This window comes from Mus pahari, chromosome 9 (genome assembly GCF_900095145.1).
Source record: "Mus pahari chromosome 9, PAHARI_EIJ_v1.1, whole genome shotgun sequence".
NCBI classification, from domain to species: domain Eukaryota; kingdom Metazoa; phylum Chordata; class Mammalia; order Rodentia; family Muridae; genus Mus; species Mus pahari.
Genome location: NC_034598.1, coordinates 7,994,599 through 8,014,027, shown reverse-complemented (window position 1 = coordinate 8,014,027; position 19,429 = coordinate 7,994,599). Strand labels below are relative to the sequence as shown.

Sequence of the window (19,429 nt, the reverse complement as noted above, 5' to 3'; positions counted from 1 at the left end):
CATGTGCTTGCTGTACAGTGGGATTTGTGGCTTTACACAATTTCCATACATATGTGGAATATATGTAATTTGTTCAGTGTTTTTGCACTCCTTGGTTCTCCTCTGAAACGCTTATAAAGCTGTCCTCCAGCTTAAAAAAAAAAAAAAAAAAAAAAAAAAAAGTGTGGTGTCATTGAGAAGAGATTAACTATTTGTTTTTTGAGAGCCAGGATACTCTGAATACAATGGGACTATTAACTTAGTGAGTTCAAGGAGGAGTACAGTTTATCCTATCAGGACTGTAAATCATGGTTCTTGGCAAGCACAAAGCTTACTCTTCACCCTGCTGTGTCTGGGCCGGCACCAGGACCTGTGCAGTGTGCAGGACTTTGCAGTCAAGTCCCCAAAAGTGTGAGTATGCTTGTGAGCTCTAGGGTACCGGTATTAGCATCTAATCTTGATCTGGTTTTGTTTTTGGTTGTTTGTTGTTTTTGATAAGTAGATGGGACTTTTTGTGCTTAGAAGGCTTATGAGAATAACTAATGTGATGCTCTTCCAAGGATCTGGGTCCCATTCACAGTACCCAGGTGCTTACAACCTCCGTTATCTCCTATAGGCCCAGCTCCAGGGGTCTCAACCCTTCTTCTGGCCCCTTCAGCACCCGTGCATTAGCACACACACACATACAGACACACACCCAACTTTTTTAAAATGGCTAAATGTGATGAGAAAGAAAAGAATTTTTGTACTTTCTAATAGTCTGTTTTTATACTTATAAAAACAAATCAAACTGTGTAAAACTGAGAGCCCAAAAACATGCCCCACACTTGAGAAGAAATGATGCTGGCCATTCAGACTAGCTTATATTTTGGTGTTTGGGCAGTTTTAAAAGTGTCTGAAGTGGGGAGACAGTTTCTAATTGGCTCAGATTAAAGGCAGATCGCTTTAGAAAGGGTCTGTGCTTGCTTCTTCCAGTTACTTTTGCCACAAACTCAATACCTTCTTTGGAGGAGAAGAGAAACTAGAGATTAAAGAAGGACCTTCCACATGCTAAGGATGTATTCTACTAAGAGCATACTGAGAACTGAGCTCCCTCTGGGAGCATTTAAAATGAAATTCCTGCCTGAAAGGTTTTTAAATTTATTTTGTAGTTCTGTTTTTGGCCTTGCTGACAGTATGAACTCAGGTTGCAAGCTTTGTTAGAGTATTAACTCTTTCCTTTTTAATCTCTATATGTGTGCATGTGTATGTGCATGTCTGTGTATGTGGGTTTTTGTTTTTTATGGGTGAGGGGGACACATGCCACATCTGGTTTGTGTCAGCTTGCCCCTGGCTATCAGGCCTTGCCTTTTACCTTGAAACAGCATCTCTCCGAGGGCTCTATACACCAGACTAGCTGGCCTGCAAGCCTGCAGGGACTCTGTCTCTGCCTCTTGTCCCACTGTGGGAGTGCTGGCATCACAGACATGAAGCACCCTGCTTTATGTGGGTCCTGCTATTCAATCTCCAGTTCTCCTGCTTGCCTGTGAAGTAATCTAACCATTGACCCAACTCTCCAGCCCCAAGTATCAATTTTTATACAAAAATCTCTTTGTGATATACTGACTAGATAGAAATTTTCAAGCTTTTTTTTTGTATTTTTTTTTTGTTTTGAAAAAAAAATGTTTAAAATTTATAGTAGTATTATATTGTGGGAAATATTTAAAAAGATGAACGGGCTTGTGCCTCTGCCCTGATGTGCCAAGCACTGATGGCCAACCTGTTTTATCTCGTGGAGACTCTCTGGCCTGGAGCTCCCGAAACATCTCCACCCAGCTCACTAGGTTCCCACTGGTGGGTCACTACCATGCCACCCTTGTGCTTCAAATCCCCTTGTGGTGCACATCTGGCAAACCCACACTTTCTCTCTTGAACCCAGACGAGCCACCATGTGAAGGAAAAGGCAACACAAACTCAGTTGAGAAACAATGGTACCTTAATCTCTGGACCCAACAACTAAAAGCTCATCTTGTAAGCCTTATTAAAATTTGATTCCTGTGGTGGCAAATCTTTGCAGATCTTCCATGATACCAGGAAACTCTAGCAGCTACATCTGACCCATATGCTGTCCACATTCCAAAAGGCCCTAACTCTCTCATCCTTCCTCTCTTCCTCCATCCAACCTGGAAGTCCTGCCTACATGCCCAGTAATTGGCTCCTTTATTCACTAGGGGATTGGTTCAGAAGCCACCTGAGCACGTGACTCATTGCTCGTTCCTGACAGCCTCTCCCAGGACAGCAAGCAGCACAGAGTCATCCACAACATTATTATGTGTGTGTGCGATGGGAGTCGCTTATGCCACAGCAGGAATGTAAAGGTAGAAGGTAGTTTTGTGACGTCGGCTCTCCTCCCACCTTAAGTGGGTTCTATGGCGTAAACCCCATTCCCTTGCAGGATCTTCTACCCACTGAGCCATCTCACCCACCCACTGTCAATTTCTGACTGATAGGTTTATTTTTCATTTATTCTTTGTTGCATTTTTCGTCTTTATGTTCTCGCAGCTTTTATGTGCTTGGGATATTCAGTTCTTGGGGTGCACAAAAGAATAGTACATTATAATAGAGCAGAGGCTTAAGTTTGACCATCAGATGCTTGCTTAGACCCTTACCATCCATTTCAGAAACTGTTCATACTCATGACAGACACCTAATAAACCCCCGGTCTTGTGAGGCATTTCTTTGTTGATTCCTCTTTGATGATCTTCAACTTAAATTTCCATAATATTTAATCGAGGAGTTAATTAAAACTATGTTCCTATTTCTATAGACCTAGGTTAGGCCTAGCAGGCATTAGAGATGGACCACACAAATGGTATGTAAATGAATACTCATTTTATACACTGATGCCTTTCAAATGCTTATTTACTTTAAGCCATCTTTGAATCATCTAAACAGCCAACATAGATCTGCTAAACACAATCACTTTTGGGTGGTATGTTGGTTTGTATGTGCTTGGCCCAGGGAGTGGCACTATTAGGAGGTGTGGCCTTGTTGGATTAGGTGTGTCACTGTAGGCATGGGCAATGAGACCCTCATCCTAGCTGCTTGGAAGATAGTCTTCTACTAGCTTTCAGATGAAGATGTAGAACTCTCAGCTCCTCCTACACCATGCCTGCCTGGATGCTGCCATGTTCCCACCTTGATGATAATAGATTGAACCTGTAAGCCAGTCCCAATTTAATGTTGTCCTTATAAGAGTTGTGTCTTTCATTGAAAGGCAGAAATAGGTTCTGATAATGGCTCTGTCTCTGACCACAGAAATTCTCAAACCTTGATTTATACACCGGGGAAAAGGTGATAAGAATATCTGAATTATGGAATGTGATCAGATATACTGGAAAGCTGATTATCAGGAGAAAAACAGTAGCTAAGTAGGGTTATNTCTTCTGTGTGGCATCATGTCTCTCTGGTAGAAAAGATAAAAACAGCTTATCTATTTGTACTTGAAAGACAAAGGGGATCTTTGGTCATGCTAACGTTTTGTCAGTCTCTCTTACAGTTAAGCTACATCAAAGGTGGCATTTAGTGTTGTCTTTAGAGCTTTAACACTGCGGGTATAGATGCCTCCTAGGTGTTCCCAGAAAGGTTCTGGTTTGGGAGTCAAGGGACACGATGAGTCAGATTGTCTTTTGGGTAAGAGACTTATTAAAAAAGATATTAAGACACAGAAGGACAGCAGGGAGGTCTAGTGGAATTCACACCCATGTCGGTAAGTGAGGTCCNTTTTTATAGGGTTAGAGGATGAGTAGAGACCCGTGACAAATACTTGAGTAGCCTGTGGTACACGGATGTAATTAGGCCATCTCAGATTCTAGGACAGCATGGAGAGCGGGTGGAGTCTTATATTCTAGGGAAGAAGTATATGACCTTGGGAAATGGGTGAATTGAAAAGGAGAGGCTCATGGAATGCACACCAAGGTGCAAAGTGGGCCTCAGCTAGCCCCAACTAACAAGCTATTCTGAGTCTTCTCCTGCGTGTTGTGTCATCTCATGAACATTACAGATGAGCTGACATGATGCTCAAGAGACAAAAAAGTAAAGAAGCACAATTCATCTTTCCTTTGTTTTTCCATCCCTTTCAAATTCTCCCAACTGAGGTAGGTGAGCTTAGGGAGAATTACTCATTGCTGCATCTGCTCCTCCCCTTAGTAACAACCAGAAACTCACTGTATGTAATTGGAGCTCGGACACATCCAGGTGGAAGGAAAAGTAGAGCAGGCCAGGTTAGACTGGTGTTGGGTCCAAACTAAAGGGAGGCTCGTCTGTCTCAGAAGACTTGTATCAGAGGAAATTCCCCGCTTGCTTTTCCATGTGTGTACTCATGTATTGTTCATGTATGGGCAGACATATGTTGAAATTACAAGATAAACAGTCCATGCATGTACAGATTATTCAAAGTCATATAATATCCAATATGCCCATCAGAGTAAGGAGCCACCCCATTCCCATCCCTAGAAAGTGGCTCCTTCCTCTACCTAGTAAAAAACACCAAAAAAGGACTTGGAGTTCTTGAGCATTGAGTGTACTACAGTCCTCTCCTAGTCTATGGAGGGTACTCTATGTTTTTAACTTTGGCTTCTAATAAATCTATACTATGTAACAAAAAAAAAAAAAAAAAAAAAAAAAGAGTTGTGTCTTAGTCAGGGTTTCTATTTCTGCACAAACATCATGACCAAGAAGCAAGTTGGGAGGAAAGGGTTTATTCAGCTTACACTTTCCACATTGCTGTTCATCACCAAAGGAAGTCAGAACTGGAACTCAAGCAAGGTTAGGAAGCAGCAGCTGATGCAGAGGCCATGGAGGGATGTTCTTTACTGGCTTGCTTCCTCTGGCTTGCTCAGCCTGTTCTCTTATAGAACCAAGACTACCAGCCCAGAGATGGCACCACCCACAAGGGGACCTCCCCCCTTGATCACTAATTGAGAAAATGCCTTGCAGCTGGATCTCATGGAGGCATTTCTCCAACTGAAGCTTCTTTCTCTGAGATAACTCCAGCCTGTGTCAAGTTGACACAAAATTAGCCAGTACAAGTTGCCTTGGTCATGGTGTCTGTTCACAGCAGTAAACCCCTAACTAAGACAGGGGAGAAGAGTTTTTATCATATGTGTATAAGTGTTTTGCTGGCATGCATATCAGTGTGCCATGTATGTGTATCTGGTACTCTTGGGGGTCAGAAGAGGATGTCAGTCCTCAGGAACTAGAGTTATGGGTGGTTATCAGCCATGTTAGGTGGGTGCTGGGACTGAACCTGGATCCTCTACAAGAGCAGCAAGCACTCTTAACCACTGAGCTATCTGTCTTTTCTCACATGTAGGCTGCCTGCGTTGCCATTTAGTAGCTAATTGACCTTGGGCAAGTTACTTCTCAGTTGCTGTATGCTTGTTAGAAATGAGTACAGGTCACAGAGAAAGAGACCACCATTCCAGCTGAGGTGTCTGCACCAGGCAAACTTGACTTCTGATCAAGAGGATGGTGTGTGCCAGAAGAGCCAACACAAGCCAAGGCAGGAAATACATTTGGCTTTTAGTCTAAGGGTGGTAGCTGAGCTTTTCCCATTGGCTAGGATCTGACATCACGTTCTTATTCTACTAGCTAGTCCAAAAAGACTGGTGTGAGGAAATGAAGGATGGTTCCAGGCCATCAGATTCCTAGAAGGGAGCAGTAGGGGCCAGGGATGAAACATCTGTACAAAGTCTTACAAGGTGGGGGACATAAAGATTTATTTATTCATTCATTTATTCACTTATTTTTGTTTTTCTGTATAGTGTTTTCCTGTGTGTAGCCCTGACTGTCCTGAAACTCGTTCTATAGATCAGGCTGGTCTTGAACTCAGACATCCTCCTGCCTCTGCCTCTCCAGTTCTGGGAATAAAGGTCCACCACCACCTTAGAGATAAGGATTTTAGTTCTTTGTCTTAAATGCAAGTTTTATTGTAGTTGATGGAACAGACTCATATTTGATATTTCTTCTTTTAGCTTACTAATTTTTTTTTATGTTCTTTGACATTTCTTTTGGAAAAACTGAAAGTAGACATCTCTCACTCCTTTCTGGGGCCATCATTGTGCTTTGTTCTTTGGGTTGGACTGTGTTAGATGCCTCATACAAATGCACCAATAAGGTGTTGCCTTTTGTGTCTGGCTTGTGTCACTTAACACAATGTCCCCGGGCCATTAATGTAGCACACACTAGAATCTGATGCCTTTGAGATTTTTAGGTTGGTAAATGTTGCTATCTGTTGTCTTTTCTTTGTTTTAGACAGTGTGTTTGTTGCCCAGGCTACATCACACTCACACTCTTCATGCTTTGGCCTAGACTAGTGTTAGGATGAGAAGTAGACTTGGGCCCTCTTGAGGGGCTGCTCCCAGTTTTTCTGGATGCATGTCTGGACACATAATTGTCCTTTATGACACTGACAGTTACCACTCACTTCCTTCCTTTTAAAAGTTGAATGATTGCCATTTGAGGCCTTTGTAATGTCTCTGCATTCCTGACCAGCTCAGGTGCTTCTCAGGACTTCCCATCAACTGCATGTGGTGACACTTCTCACAGGTGATGATAATCATGTGATCAGTCTTATTTAATTTTTCTATATAGTTTTTTCCTGCATATTATTAGCAGCCAATGTGACTTCATTATAGGACCTTGCAAAAGATCCCACCTAATCAAAGTTTGCTCTGAATTTACTACCTACTGATGTTTCTTGCCAGGATCCATCTTAGTATGATGGGGATTTTTCTTCTTTCAAATGTACAAATGCTAGTTTTAAAGTTAATGATGAATTACATTCAGTAGGTGATTTTCAATGTCATAAGATCATTAAATATATTTGCATATAAGTATATTAAATATAATATAATCTGATTCTATAACACCTTTTATGTAAAAGTCATTAAACAGTTGCATCTGAGTTTCTGGAATTTAATGGGCATTATGCATAGTTCTATACAGTCACTGCATACGTTTTAAACTTGAAGTCACACTTACATTTATAATTAATGTTCTGACACTTCTCAGTCTATGGGTTGTTTGCAGTATAATCTGTCTTCCTGGGAATGAACTGTTTAGTGAATAGTCAGTCATAACATTTATTTAATTGAGGTAGGAGAGCACATTTTGTAATGTGCAGTAAGTGTGGCACTAGAGCAGGAGGTAAAAAGCTTTCACGTGTAAATATCTCCCGAGTGTGACCAAAGCTGACTTGTCTGGAACAGTTGGTATCCCTAAAGGATTTCTAAAACAATTTTCTCAAGCATATACAAATTAGAAACTTTTCTGGCAAAAATATGGGGAAATGCTGTATAAAAAACATCTGCACAGGGTAAGTGAGCCCTGTCTACTGCTGAAGGTGTCTTCTGGTCCTTCGTGGCTCAGAAAATGGGCTTTAAAGAGGAAGCTGCTTGCATGGCAAAGAGAAGCTGTAGTCTGGGCTATGAGTCAGAAGTTCAAGCATTACAGTATACAGAAAGGATGCCTAAAGTGTCCAACATTGCATGGACGGTTTATGAAAATAACCAGCTCTTGAGACCAACTTCAGACCCGCACTCCCATGTTTAACCTTGGCTGTACATTGAGTAGACCTGTAGCTGTAAAGGATTACACCACTTGGTTCCCAGTGGGTCAAATGCATGCGCTCGCACACACGCGCGCACGCACACACACACACACACACACAGGCACACATACACACTCACGCCATTTAATTTTTGACACGTGTGACTAGCTCAAAGGCTGGACACTCCTAAGCCTTCCGTTGATATCAAATGCCCCCTGCGGTATTCCTGAGACTCCTAAACTTTCCCCTGCTACCCTAATCCCGGAATTGGCCACTTTTGAGAATTCTTACATGGCTGGTTGGCTTTCTCTTCTGCGGCTCTTATGTCCCATCCTTCTTCCCCAAGCCTTCCTCCTCCTCCTCCCTCCCCCACCTCTCACACTAGCCCATGCAAATCTAAGGGTCTTGCCCCATCTCCCTTTGCCCAGCCATTAGCCTCTGGTATCTTTATTGATCGATCCAAAACCAATTGGGGACAAGGACCTTCAGCATTTGGATATGCAGATTACCAATTTGGGGGCCAGGTTATTTCAAAGCATTGGAACCAATCCCCAATATAGACCTGTCCTGAGAACTTCCCATCACAGCCCTTGCTCATGTGAACTTAAGTCTGAATTTGTGCCCCCCCCCAGTACCCCCAAAGTCTCCATCTAAGTTTGTTTCAATGGGGTCTGGGTATTGCAGAGACCTACCAGGAATGGACATAAATCACCTATGCAGAAGAGTCTTTTGTGTGTGACATCAAAGCAGGGGCTTTCACATGGTAGGAAGCACTCCACCATTGAGCAACATTCCCAAAAGAAAATGATTTAAACATGAGCTTCAAAGAATTCCTCAGTTCTATGAAATTAATTGAAAACCAAGAATTGCTACATAAGGCTCACTGGTGGAGTACCTGTTAGGGATGTACAAGGCCTGGCTGTAATGCAAAAATGAAGACATATGAAGTGGAAATTCCAAGATACACTGTGATCATATCTGTCATCCCTGCTCTCTGGATGCCGAGGAGGGAGGCTCTTAAGTTGATGACCTGGGTGCTCTGAGCAAGCCCCACTCACAAAAAAGAAATCACTGACCATAAGTTACCCAGCCACTGCACACAGCTAGCAGACCCCCCAATGACCAAGGTTGACTTCTAAAATGATCAAAGAAGAAGGTAAGTCTGACAAGAGACTTTGCTGTCACTGGGTTAGGATACGCTGCTAGAAGGCTACTTCTAGAAGCAAGGCTTGGTTTCTGTTTACCGTTCCAGAGGACAGAGCCCACCAAGGTCGGAGGCAAGGCGGCTGGAGCAAGAGGCCCACCCAGCAGTTAGGAAGCAAAGAGAACATTTCATCTGCACACAGGAAGTAGAACAGGAAGTGTGGCTAGGCGCTACCCTCAAAGCCTGCTCCCAGTGATTATCTCCTAAAAGTTACAGAGCATTCTTGAATTGCTGGCGAGTGAGTGACCGAGACTCAAACACAGGAACCTCTGAGAACGTGGAAGTCAGGTCCAGTAAGACTAGAGAAAGGTCGTCCTGTTCCGCCTGCCTCTGCAGGGGGTTTGGCTGCGCTTCCCACAGAGCTGACTCTGACCCGGAGGAGGAGTGCTGGGCTTGAAGGAAACACAGAGGCACCACTCCCACAGTGGAAGTGCAGGCTGAGGTATGAGAAGGCCGAAGCTGGCTTCTGGGCCTCCAGTTGCTGCTGGAGAACTGCACAGAGAAACTGGGAACAAAGTGTTGGGGGTCCACAGGCCCTCAACGGGGCTGGGACTGGGGGCTCCCAAACTCATGGGCATCTAGGTGTCACTGAGCTGAGTTGGGAACAGAGTCAGGGGCCCGCAGGCTGAGGACAGCATCTAGTCTGGGGCGGGGAGAAAGGGGAGCTCTGGCTTAACTCCGCAGTGATTGTCCTTTGTGGTAGTTGTGGCTGGAAGCACAAAGAAGCCTTCTACAGGAGAATTAGCTGCAGTAGGCAAATGCCTTCTCCATGCCTCCCCATGGCAGATCTTGATGAAAGAAACAGTCCACTGTTCTAAACTGTTTATTGACAACTGCTCATCGTGGAAAATGGATGCATACCGTACCATGCCAACTTCTCAGGGTGGACCCGAGATTAAATACCTTTTGCTGGGAGGTATAATGTCTGGAAAGGGAAGCTTATTGGCTAAACCCTCAGGGCCTCTAGGTACTTCATTAGCATGGAGAACTCTGTTCTGTGCCTACATGACCACAGATCAAGCTTCCTTATGTGGGGAGTGTGATGTGTTCCAGGCCTGGACTCTGGCAGGGAGCGGTGAGTTGCCTAAATCTCAGGTAATATGCCCACCAGGTCTCTGGGTCTCAGACCCACTCTACCTTACCAAGCTTCCTGTCATGGTTTTACCATCCCATAGAGAAGCAATACTCAAAAGCAGTGACAGCTGGGACATTTCTCACACTGATGTAGGAAGGTTTTAGAAGACAAATAAATCCCAAATAGGGCTATGGAAAAAGAGAGTCACACCTAAACACATGACAGTTACTGCGAAACTGCAATAGTCCCCAGACAGCCGGCCAGCCATGCTGGGAAGGTGGAAGATAGAGAGAGCATCATAGTGCTCCCAACCCAGAACTAGACAGCAACGTTATCCTTTCTTCTTAAAACCTCTCAAGGTTTAAATGATTTCCCATTTGTATGTATGTATGTATGTATGTATGTATGTATGTATGTAGTATGTATGTACAAGATGTAGGTGGAGGCCATAGAGACCAGAAGAACAGATCTGATCCCATGGATTTAGAGTTCCAGGAGGATGAGAGCCATCTGACGTGTAAGTGCTGGGAACAGAACTCAGATCCTTTGCAGTACAGCAAGTGCTTTTAAAAGCTGAGCCATCTCTCCAGCTCCTGCACAATTAACTTTCAAAAGAATGTAAGAGACATGTTATGATGCAAAAATTAATAAAATGTGCCCTAATGCTAACTAATCTGGACTTTAAGATACAGACATTATGCCGGGTGGTGGTGGCGCACACCTTTAATCCCAGCACTTGGGAGGCAGAGGCAGACAGATTTCTGAGTTCAAGGCCAGCCTGGTCTACAGAGTGAGTTCCAGGATAGCCAGGGCTATACAGAGAAACCCTGTCTGGAAAAAAATCAAAAACCAAAAAAGAAAGAAAAAAAAAGATACAGACTTTATGAAGGAGGAATGTAGATGCAGCAAGGAATGGTGAGGAGGCACGGAGTGAGGGGAAGCCAGCTCCGTCACGGAGGTGTAGTGCTCAGAGTATTCTTGGGACCAGCCACTACAGAAGAAAGAAAGAAAGAAAGAAAGAAAGAAAGAAAGAAAGAAAGAAAGAAAGAAAGAAAGAAAGAAAGAAAGAAAGAAAAAGAAATGTGAATTTCAGAGTGGAGTGAAGTATCAGGAAAGATTTCACAGGTCCCCGGGGTTCTGGAGCTGAGGCTGTCCTTCAGGTACTTGGTTCTGTTGGAGCAAGAGGGGCCTAATACAGAGTCCCCAGAGCAGAGAAGGCAACAATGGAAACAAATGCCATAAATGCCAAGTTGTTTAAGTGAAAAATGTATAAGTCCATTTATGTAAAGTTTAAAATCCATGAACACCAATACAGTAAAGGTGTGTGCCAGTGTACTACAGTGTTCCTTTAGCTATATGTATTGTATAAAATTTTACTTTTATGTGTATGGGTTTGCCCTTGTGTATGTCTGTACACCATGTGTGTACCTGGTATCCTCAGAGGCCAGAAGAGGGAATCAGAGCCCTGGAGCTGTGGTTACAGTTCCCTGTCATGTGGCTTCCGGGACCTGAACCCAGGACTCTGGAAAAGCAACCAGTGCTCTTAACTGCTGAGCCATCTCTATAGCCCCATAAGCACAAATCATGTCTTATAAAATCAAATTCTAAGATACTAAGAAGAAATCTGTTGATTCTTCTTTTGTTTTCTTCTTGTGGTAGGGTCTTGATGCATAGCCCACACTGACTTAAAAGCCACAATGGTATTACAGAAGACCTAAGTTTGGTTCCTAGCACCCACATCAGGCCACACGCAGCCATCTGTGTATCTATCTCTACAGGTGCCATGCCTCCTTCTGGTCTCCAAAGACACCCACAGATACACATATATACATACATACATACATACATACATGCATACGAATAAAAATAGAAGAAATATTAAAAACATTTTTGACTCTTTTAGGTCTTTGGATTATGCCTTAATATTTCTGGTTTTCTTGGTTTTACTGTACATGTTTATGTACCTACAGAGTGTAAACAGAGGGGCTAAAGGCAGGGCTCAGTGGTTAAGCATGGTTGCTAGTGCTCTCGTGGACCAGCTGGGTGCAGAACCCAGCACCCACCATTTGTAATTCTAGTTGTAGGGGATGGCACACTGTCTGGCCTCTGAAGGCACTGCATCCAAATGGCACACACACGTGTATACATGCAGGAAAAGCTCTCCTGTCCATAGCATAAAAACAAACTCTAAAAGAATGTAAATACAAGTGGCACCATATGGATTGGGCTACTTGTAATTTTAGAAGTTTACTTTTCCAAAGTGTATGTATGCAGAGAGACAGAAATACATACACCAGAGTTTGGGGGGCAGGGGAATAGGGAGAGAGAGAGAGAGAGAGAGAGAGAGAGAGAGAGAGAGAGAGAGAGAGAGAGAGAACAAGAGCATGTTCATGCCCAGTTCGCCTCTAGCCTTAACTTGCTAGTTGAGGATGACCTTAAGCTCCTGATCCTTCTACCTCTGCCAAGTGCTGGGATTACAGGTATGAGCCACCATGCCAAGCAAACTACATTAACTTTATAGAATGCAGGGTGCTGAATAATTTCCTTATATGCTCACAGGTTGTCACAAATGGTTCTAGACATAATGGCTTCCCTGGTCTTAATACAACTGAGACCCACACTGCCCCTACTGCATTTATCTACAAAATTCACTAGGTTTCCTGGTGTCTTTCAAGGCTGGAGTCTAGTGTGTGTTGTTGTTCACTTGTTTAATATTTTTTAAATGCATATATGTGTGGGTATATGCAAATGAGCGCAAGTATGTAAGGGGCCAGAGGTGTTGGATCCCTCTGGAGCAGGAGTTACAGGTAGTTGTTTATGGGGTGCCCATTGTGGGTGCTGGAAACAGGACTCTTATCCTCTTCAGGAACAGTATTTTAATGGCTGAGTCATCTCCCCAGAGTCTAAAGCCCTTTCGGTGAGGCTAGGTAGCTCGGTCGGTCCTTTGCCATACAAATCCAAGGCTTAGATGCTTTTCCATTGTTTTCAGAAATTCCTCTAGAGATACTTGTGAATATGTCCCTTATAGGTGCATCTTCCCACTCTCCCTCCCTCCCCTTGCTTTTCTTCCCTCACTCTTCCTCTCTCCTCAGGTCCCATGGTCTGGAGAGGATTAGAATGACCCGACTATATGCAGTTCAGAGCCCATCTCTCCCTAACCAAGTAGGGCTTTGGCTTTTAGGTGAGACTTTGTAGTTGTTTGTCTTCCACCAGAGTTTTCCTCCTAGGAGTGCTCAGCTGTTTCCGTAAACAAGAAGCTGCTAGGTATGTGTGTTTGATTACAGCACAGGAGCAGGCTGTAAGCAAGAACCCACACTACAGTGGGAACTTGTGAACCATAGCCTATTGTGTTGTGCTGACAAAATACTGAGATCATCAGTTTATCAGGAAAGATGGCTGGGCGTGATGGTACTTGCCTGTAATTAACCTGACCTACATAACAGTTTTAGGCCAGTCATTGCTACATAGTGAGACGACTAGGGGTTGGGGGTGAGGAGTTGGGGGAGGGGGGCATCATGGCTCACGATGTCTGTGTGGTTGGCTAGCTCTCCCTGTAGGGATTTTGAGAGATAGCATTTCATAGAAGTCAAATTGCAGGAGAGGCCTGTTAATAACAGCTGGAAAACAAAAAGAGGAAAGGCCAGCTTGTCATCACCTTGGAAGTGGAAGTGGACCCTAAAGCAGTACCTTCCTTATACGAGGGTCTTCCTTCTAAAGGAAGCCAGCCCTTAGCTTATGGGCCTTTTTGGGAATTTATGATCCAAACCTTAGTACCTGGCTTTTCTCATGTCCTCTTTTAAAGAAGTTATTTATTAGGGGTGGGGTGTATGTGTAGATGCAGGAGGATACCTTTATGGGTGGTTTTCTTTCCATGTGCCTTCGATTGGATTCTAAGGATTAAATTCGGGTTTACTCCCGCACACCCCAGCCATTCTACAGATAGCTTGTTGCTGTTTGTATCTGCTTGACATGAATTACAAGCAAGTCTCCTTGTTGACAGTCTTCTGAGTAGTCATGATTTTATCAACATTAAACCTAAGCCAATGTGCTTGAGACAAGATCTGGTGTAGCCCAAGTTGGCCCTGAACTCCCCAGGTAGCAGAGTGTGACCTTGAACTCTTCATTCTCCAGTCTAACCCTTCCTAGTGTTGGGATTCCAAAGGTATAGCATGGCCCTGGTTTCTGTGATGCTGGGGATCAAACTCAGGCTTTGTATATAGTGGGTAAGTGTTCTTTCCCCTGAACTTTTTTTTTTTTTTTTTTTTGAGACAGGGTTTCTCTGTCTAACCCTAGATGTCCTGGAACTCACTCTGTAGTCCAGGCTGGCCTCAAAGTCACAGAGATCTGCCTGTCTCTGCCTTCCAAGTGACAGGATAAAATGAGTCTGCCACTGCTCCTAATCTTTTAATTTGTGCCAAAATCTGACTTGTGAAATATATTATACTTGGGTCAGAGGAGTCTTCATTTTCCAAATTGTGTAGAAACTGAGATAATTTTTTTTTCTAGCCCATTAATGGAGGACAAACCAGGAACTTAGAAGGGAGCATTATACTGAATAACTCCAGTGTTTCGAGGAGAGTCTCAACTACCTCCTTCTGTCTAAAGATACATATCAATCTTCAGAACTCACATACTCTGGGGACTCTAGTAGACTCCACTTCATAGTGAGCCAGTGTGATGAGCCAGCCATGACTAACCTAGTATCTTGCGTTGAGGGGATTAACCCGCATACACGGGAGAGACAGTGTCTGCACAGCCATAGCCAAGCCAATGGAGGCATGCTCAGTAAGTGGTAGCCAGTTACAATCAGAGCAGAGCCTGGGTGTTTCCCAACCTGCCTCACTTAGGCAAATGAGATTGTCATGGTGATAGCTGCAGTAGAAAATCCTAGAAGCATCTCCTTTGCCCTTCTTAGGAATACAGTCATGGAGAAAAGCCAGATTTTGCCTCTTTAACCAGGAAAGCCCTGAAGTCACAGAAAATAATGTAATGCAGAAATTTAAAAAAAAAAAAAAAGTATCTTTATAATGGCATTCTTCAGTTACGTTTATAAAAAGCTTTCTGGCTTAGAATTGTGCCAGTGAGTGTTACTTGTTAACAAATATTACCTTCATCCAGTGTGTCTGTGAATTAATAACACCAGCTAGCATTAAGTGGTTCAAAGGAGATGAGAAGAATGGCGGTTCATTACGTGGAAGTGTGTTTTATCAAGGAGATGTATTAGATTTAGGAGTTTCACATATGCAAACCTTCCTTGCAAACCCATCTGTTCATGTCCAGTAGTAATGAGAGACTAGAGTTAATGGCTTCTGTTGGAAATCTGCGTGGTCTCTGAGTATATACTTAAAATCCTAGACTCATATTTTTGTGGCTGAGATACATATAACTTAGGAACCCCTGGGAAAATGAGTATTTACGTCACTTGCACATCACTTGCTTACTTGCTTACCCAACAAATAGCTGCTTTATTACTGCTGAGTTTAACCAGTTGACGTTGTAGTTAAGTTTATAAATGTACAACTGGGTAGTATATTGCTAACAGCTACGTGCTGTGTCCATCAGTGTGTGATGTAGCTGTCCTTCAGATGGAATCAGTGACACTACGCCCTGTCTTTCTCGTTTCCCACAGACAATGGATTCTGAATTTTCACACAGTATGATTGGGAGCTATCTTAACCCTCCAGAAAGAATGTATCTTCCATCGTTCACGCAGAATGAAGCATTTCAGAATTGCCAACCTGGGAACTCTCCTAAAATGTTTAATAGTCCAAACAACCAAGGTAATGTTGTTAATATAAAACTTTACAGAAAGTCAGGAGCCGTGCATGGCATGGAAGTACCCTTCCTGTAGTTTTATAGAATGCTGTGATTGCGTGTTGAGTAGTCACACAACTGTTAACCACGAGGCTACTGCTGTTCCCTGGGAGCTTACAGAGGTCACTCACCAGTCCTAATAATAGTGGTTTCTTCAGCTATAAGCTATAGATTAATACAACAAGCTAATAACTATTATATAGTTATAATAAAAGTGTCTTTGAAAACAGAAAACTACTCTTTTAGGGATAAAAATCAAAGGCCAGGGGAGTGATGGCACATGCCTTTCGCCCCAACACTCGAGATGTAGAGGCAGGTAGATCTTTATGATTTTGAGGCAGTCTGGTCTACAGAGCAATTTTGAGGCCAGCCATAGCTAAATAGAGAAATCCTGCCTCAAACAAACAAACCTAGACTAAAGTTTTACTACTATAGGTAGAGTGATAAAGCAAAGTTTTTGTTTAGGCTTTTCTTTTCTTTCAGGGTCTCACACTATAGCCTCAGACACACTCCTTCCTCCCTGTCCAGGCAGGGGCCACCACACAGGCTGTGCACGAGAGAGCCCACTGTCTGCGCCGCCATACTCCAGGCTTTGTGCATCCTTTGCGCCCAGAGCTCTCTGTGCCCCATGACACTGCACTCTTTGGGTTAGCTGACCTGGGAGGTTTCCTAAGAAGGCATGCAGACCAGGCTGAAAATGAGTCTCCAGTTTTTATCTTAGTCTCATGACTATGATGGTAGTCTTCATGGCCTCAGAAGGATGACATTTTCACTGAGGAGTGCTTTCTGGTACTTCTCCTTACCTCTCAGAATAGCTCTCTATTTATAAACGAGTTCTTTTTCTATTAAATTTCTTGTCAGTTTGGAAATGAAATAAAAATCCAAGAGACGACCAATAGAGAGATGGCTCAGTGGCTAAGGATGCATTAAGCAGCCATATGGTAGGGAACCAGCACTGGTGTGTGGTGTGCGTACATGTGTGTGTGCGTGTGTGTGTGTGTGTGTGTGTGTGTGTGTGTGCGCGCGCGCGCGCACCATGGCACATGCGCACCCCCACACACTTAATGTACACATACAAATAAAAAAGGTAAATAAATATATCAGTAAAAGATAGGATAAAAATGTAGAGTTAGAGTCCTTCTGACCTAGAAAATCAGAATGCCAATGGAATCAATCGTATCATATTCAAGCAGCAGTCAGAATTCACGCATATTCAAAATTGTCCTTGAAAATCTCTTAGAAAGCCTTCATATCCAGTAACTATAGAAAATGATTATTGCAATGCTTTAAACATAAACCTAAGAGAACCTCAAAATTGAATTAGAAAATAGGACTCCAGAGATATTTTATACTTTACAAATTACTTTGTAAGATCTGATTATCACCCTTCAAAAAAAAATCTGTAATAATGGTTGCTGTCTTAGGATTTCTATTGCTGTGATTATAAAACGACATGTTTAGGAAAGGATTTGTTCCCACTCACCACTGAGGGCAGCCCGGGAAGACTCAAGGCGGAGGCATGCAGCTCACTTGCTTACTCCTCATGCCTGCTCAGCCTGCTTTCTTGTAGTTCAGGAACAGAGCTGCCCGCACGCAGCGAGCCGGGCACTCCCACATCAGTTATTAATCTAGAAAATATACCACAGGCCAACCTGGTAGAGGGCTTTTTCTCATTTTAAATTCCCTCTTCACAGGTAACTCGGACTATGTCAAGTTGACAGAAACTAGCCAGCTCCATGACATTAGTAAATTGATGAATTCTGTTGAGTTTACAAACCATAAGAAAATAATCCAGTGCAGTGGGCCAGCTACCGGTGTCAGATAGCGAGCAAACAAAAGTCCCCAGCACACATGGTCCTAACTGTATATGTACTACTAACTAAATAATTATATTCCACTCAGATCTAGTTTTATCATTTAAAACTACAACTGAATAGAAAATGTAAAATCACATTTGAAAAACTGCTAACTCTAAATTTATCTACATCATGAAGACACCAATGTAGCTAAATAAAAATCACAATCACAAACATGCTCCTTGTAGATGTCTAGCCCAGGTGCGCTAGCCCAGCACTTGTCTGACCCATGGAAAAGCTGTCCTGCTTCACAGATCCTCTTCTTTAATATTATTGCAGGGACAAAGAACAAAATGGTGAGAACATGAGTACAGGAAATGAGGACAACTCTAGACCTCAATTACCATATTCATTAGTTGAAGGACATACATCTGGAAATAATATTAATTCTGATACACTGTAGGAAATGTATACCTTTGTACTATCATTTTTACTTTATTACTTATTTACACTATATGTAAATATATTTAATCTATCATATATAACATATATGTGTATATTTATGTAAATATATATATTTATATAATTATACAATATAACATATTTACTGGTTACTAGCAAACATACCCTGCTCCTTTTTTATTCTTACCCAGGTTACTATGGTAGCTCAGTTTTCAAAGAGTTTCACTTAAAACATCAAGCACATTTCTTTTCACTAGCACTTGTTTCAGCATTAAAAACTCTCCAGGAGAAGATTCGTCGTCTCGAGCTGGAAAGGATACAGGCCGAAGACAACCTGAACCTTCTGTCCAGAGAAGCAGCGAAGTATAAGAAGGCCCTGGAGGAGGAGACCAGCGAGAGGGACCTTGCACACCAGGAGCTGATTAAACAGAAGAAAGGTGAAAGGACCGTGGTTCTCAGGCATGTGGGGTCGCCAGAGTTTACAGTCTGAACAGTAAGCCCAGATGGGTTGACTCAACGGTCTCTGCTCTTCTGTCATGGAAACCGTGAGGCCTTGGTCCTGGGCATTTTTGCTATCTGTGGGAAACTAATGTAACTTTGAACTTACTTGCATTATATCTATTATCCTAGCTCATAAATACATGTAGGGGACATGAACTCCATGTACTCACATGTACTCCAGGCTGGCCTTAAACATGCCGTAGCCAAGGATGACCTTGCACTTCAGACCCTACTGCTCTCCTGCTTCTACCCCAAGTAGCGATTGCAGGTGTCACCGCCACACTCGGCGTGTGCAGTGCAGGGGACTGGAGCACTCTATTAACTGCATCCCTGCCCGAGTTCATAAATATTTATTATTTAAATCAATCATTAAAAGAAATACTTAGGCAAGCTGTATTTGGAACTTAGAATATTTTTAGAGTATATAGTAAACTCCAGCTTAGCCTATAAATATCATTAAAATGCTTATATATTTAATTAACAGTAAAGCAATGGTAGTAATTAAACAACATAAAAATGAGTAGAAAATAATTGTTTCAACTTAAGGAACCCAGAATTAATTAGAGGAGATAAGTACATAGGGTAGAAACTTCTATAGGAATTATGAAAAGAACATTAGATAAGAAATTTAGAGTGTGAGTTCTTTGTATAATTTTTCCCTAAAACTTTTTGTTTTCCTTCTAAAGCATTCACACACGTAAATACAGCCTAGCAAATAGAATGAAGGATGAGAATCAGAAACTGAGACAGCTGAACAAAAGCCACACTGAGTAAAGTGAAAGGACTGACAGTTGGTTACTTACCGTACAGAACGGACTGAAGAGTCAGTGCTTAGGAGAACAGGAGAGAGCCTGGCATGGTGGTGCACGCCTTAGGCCAGGACTTGGGAGGCAGAGGTGGGTGGATGTCTGTGAGTTCCTAACCAGCTTGGCTACATAGCAAGTTCCAGGCTAACCAGGGATATACAACAAGAGACTTTGTTTCACACACACACACACACACACACA

The 19,429-nt window shown here is 42.8% G+C and overlaps 1 protein-coding gene across 2 annotated transcripts in view; it reads left to right on the top strand.

Annotated features, from left to right (window-relative positions):
* Cep57l1 (centrosomal protein 57 like 1) overlaps positions 1-19,429 on the top strand; it is a 73,779-nt gene that overhangs the window by 31,431 nt on the left and 22,919 nt on the right. The window contains exons 2-3 of one of the 2 annotated variants that reach the window (XM_021204884.2): positions 15,479-15,629; positions 18,179-18,358. In XM_021204884.2, coding sequence (XP_021060543.1) covers positions 15,482-15,629; positions 18,179-18,358 — 328 coding nt within the window. In that variant the 5' untranslated portion in view covers positions 15,479-15,481. Of the gene's footprint in view, positions 1-15,476; positions 15,630-18,178; positions 18,359-19,429 lie in introns of those variants that run through there. The other variant, XM_021204885.2, reaches the window with a different exon arrangement.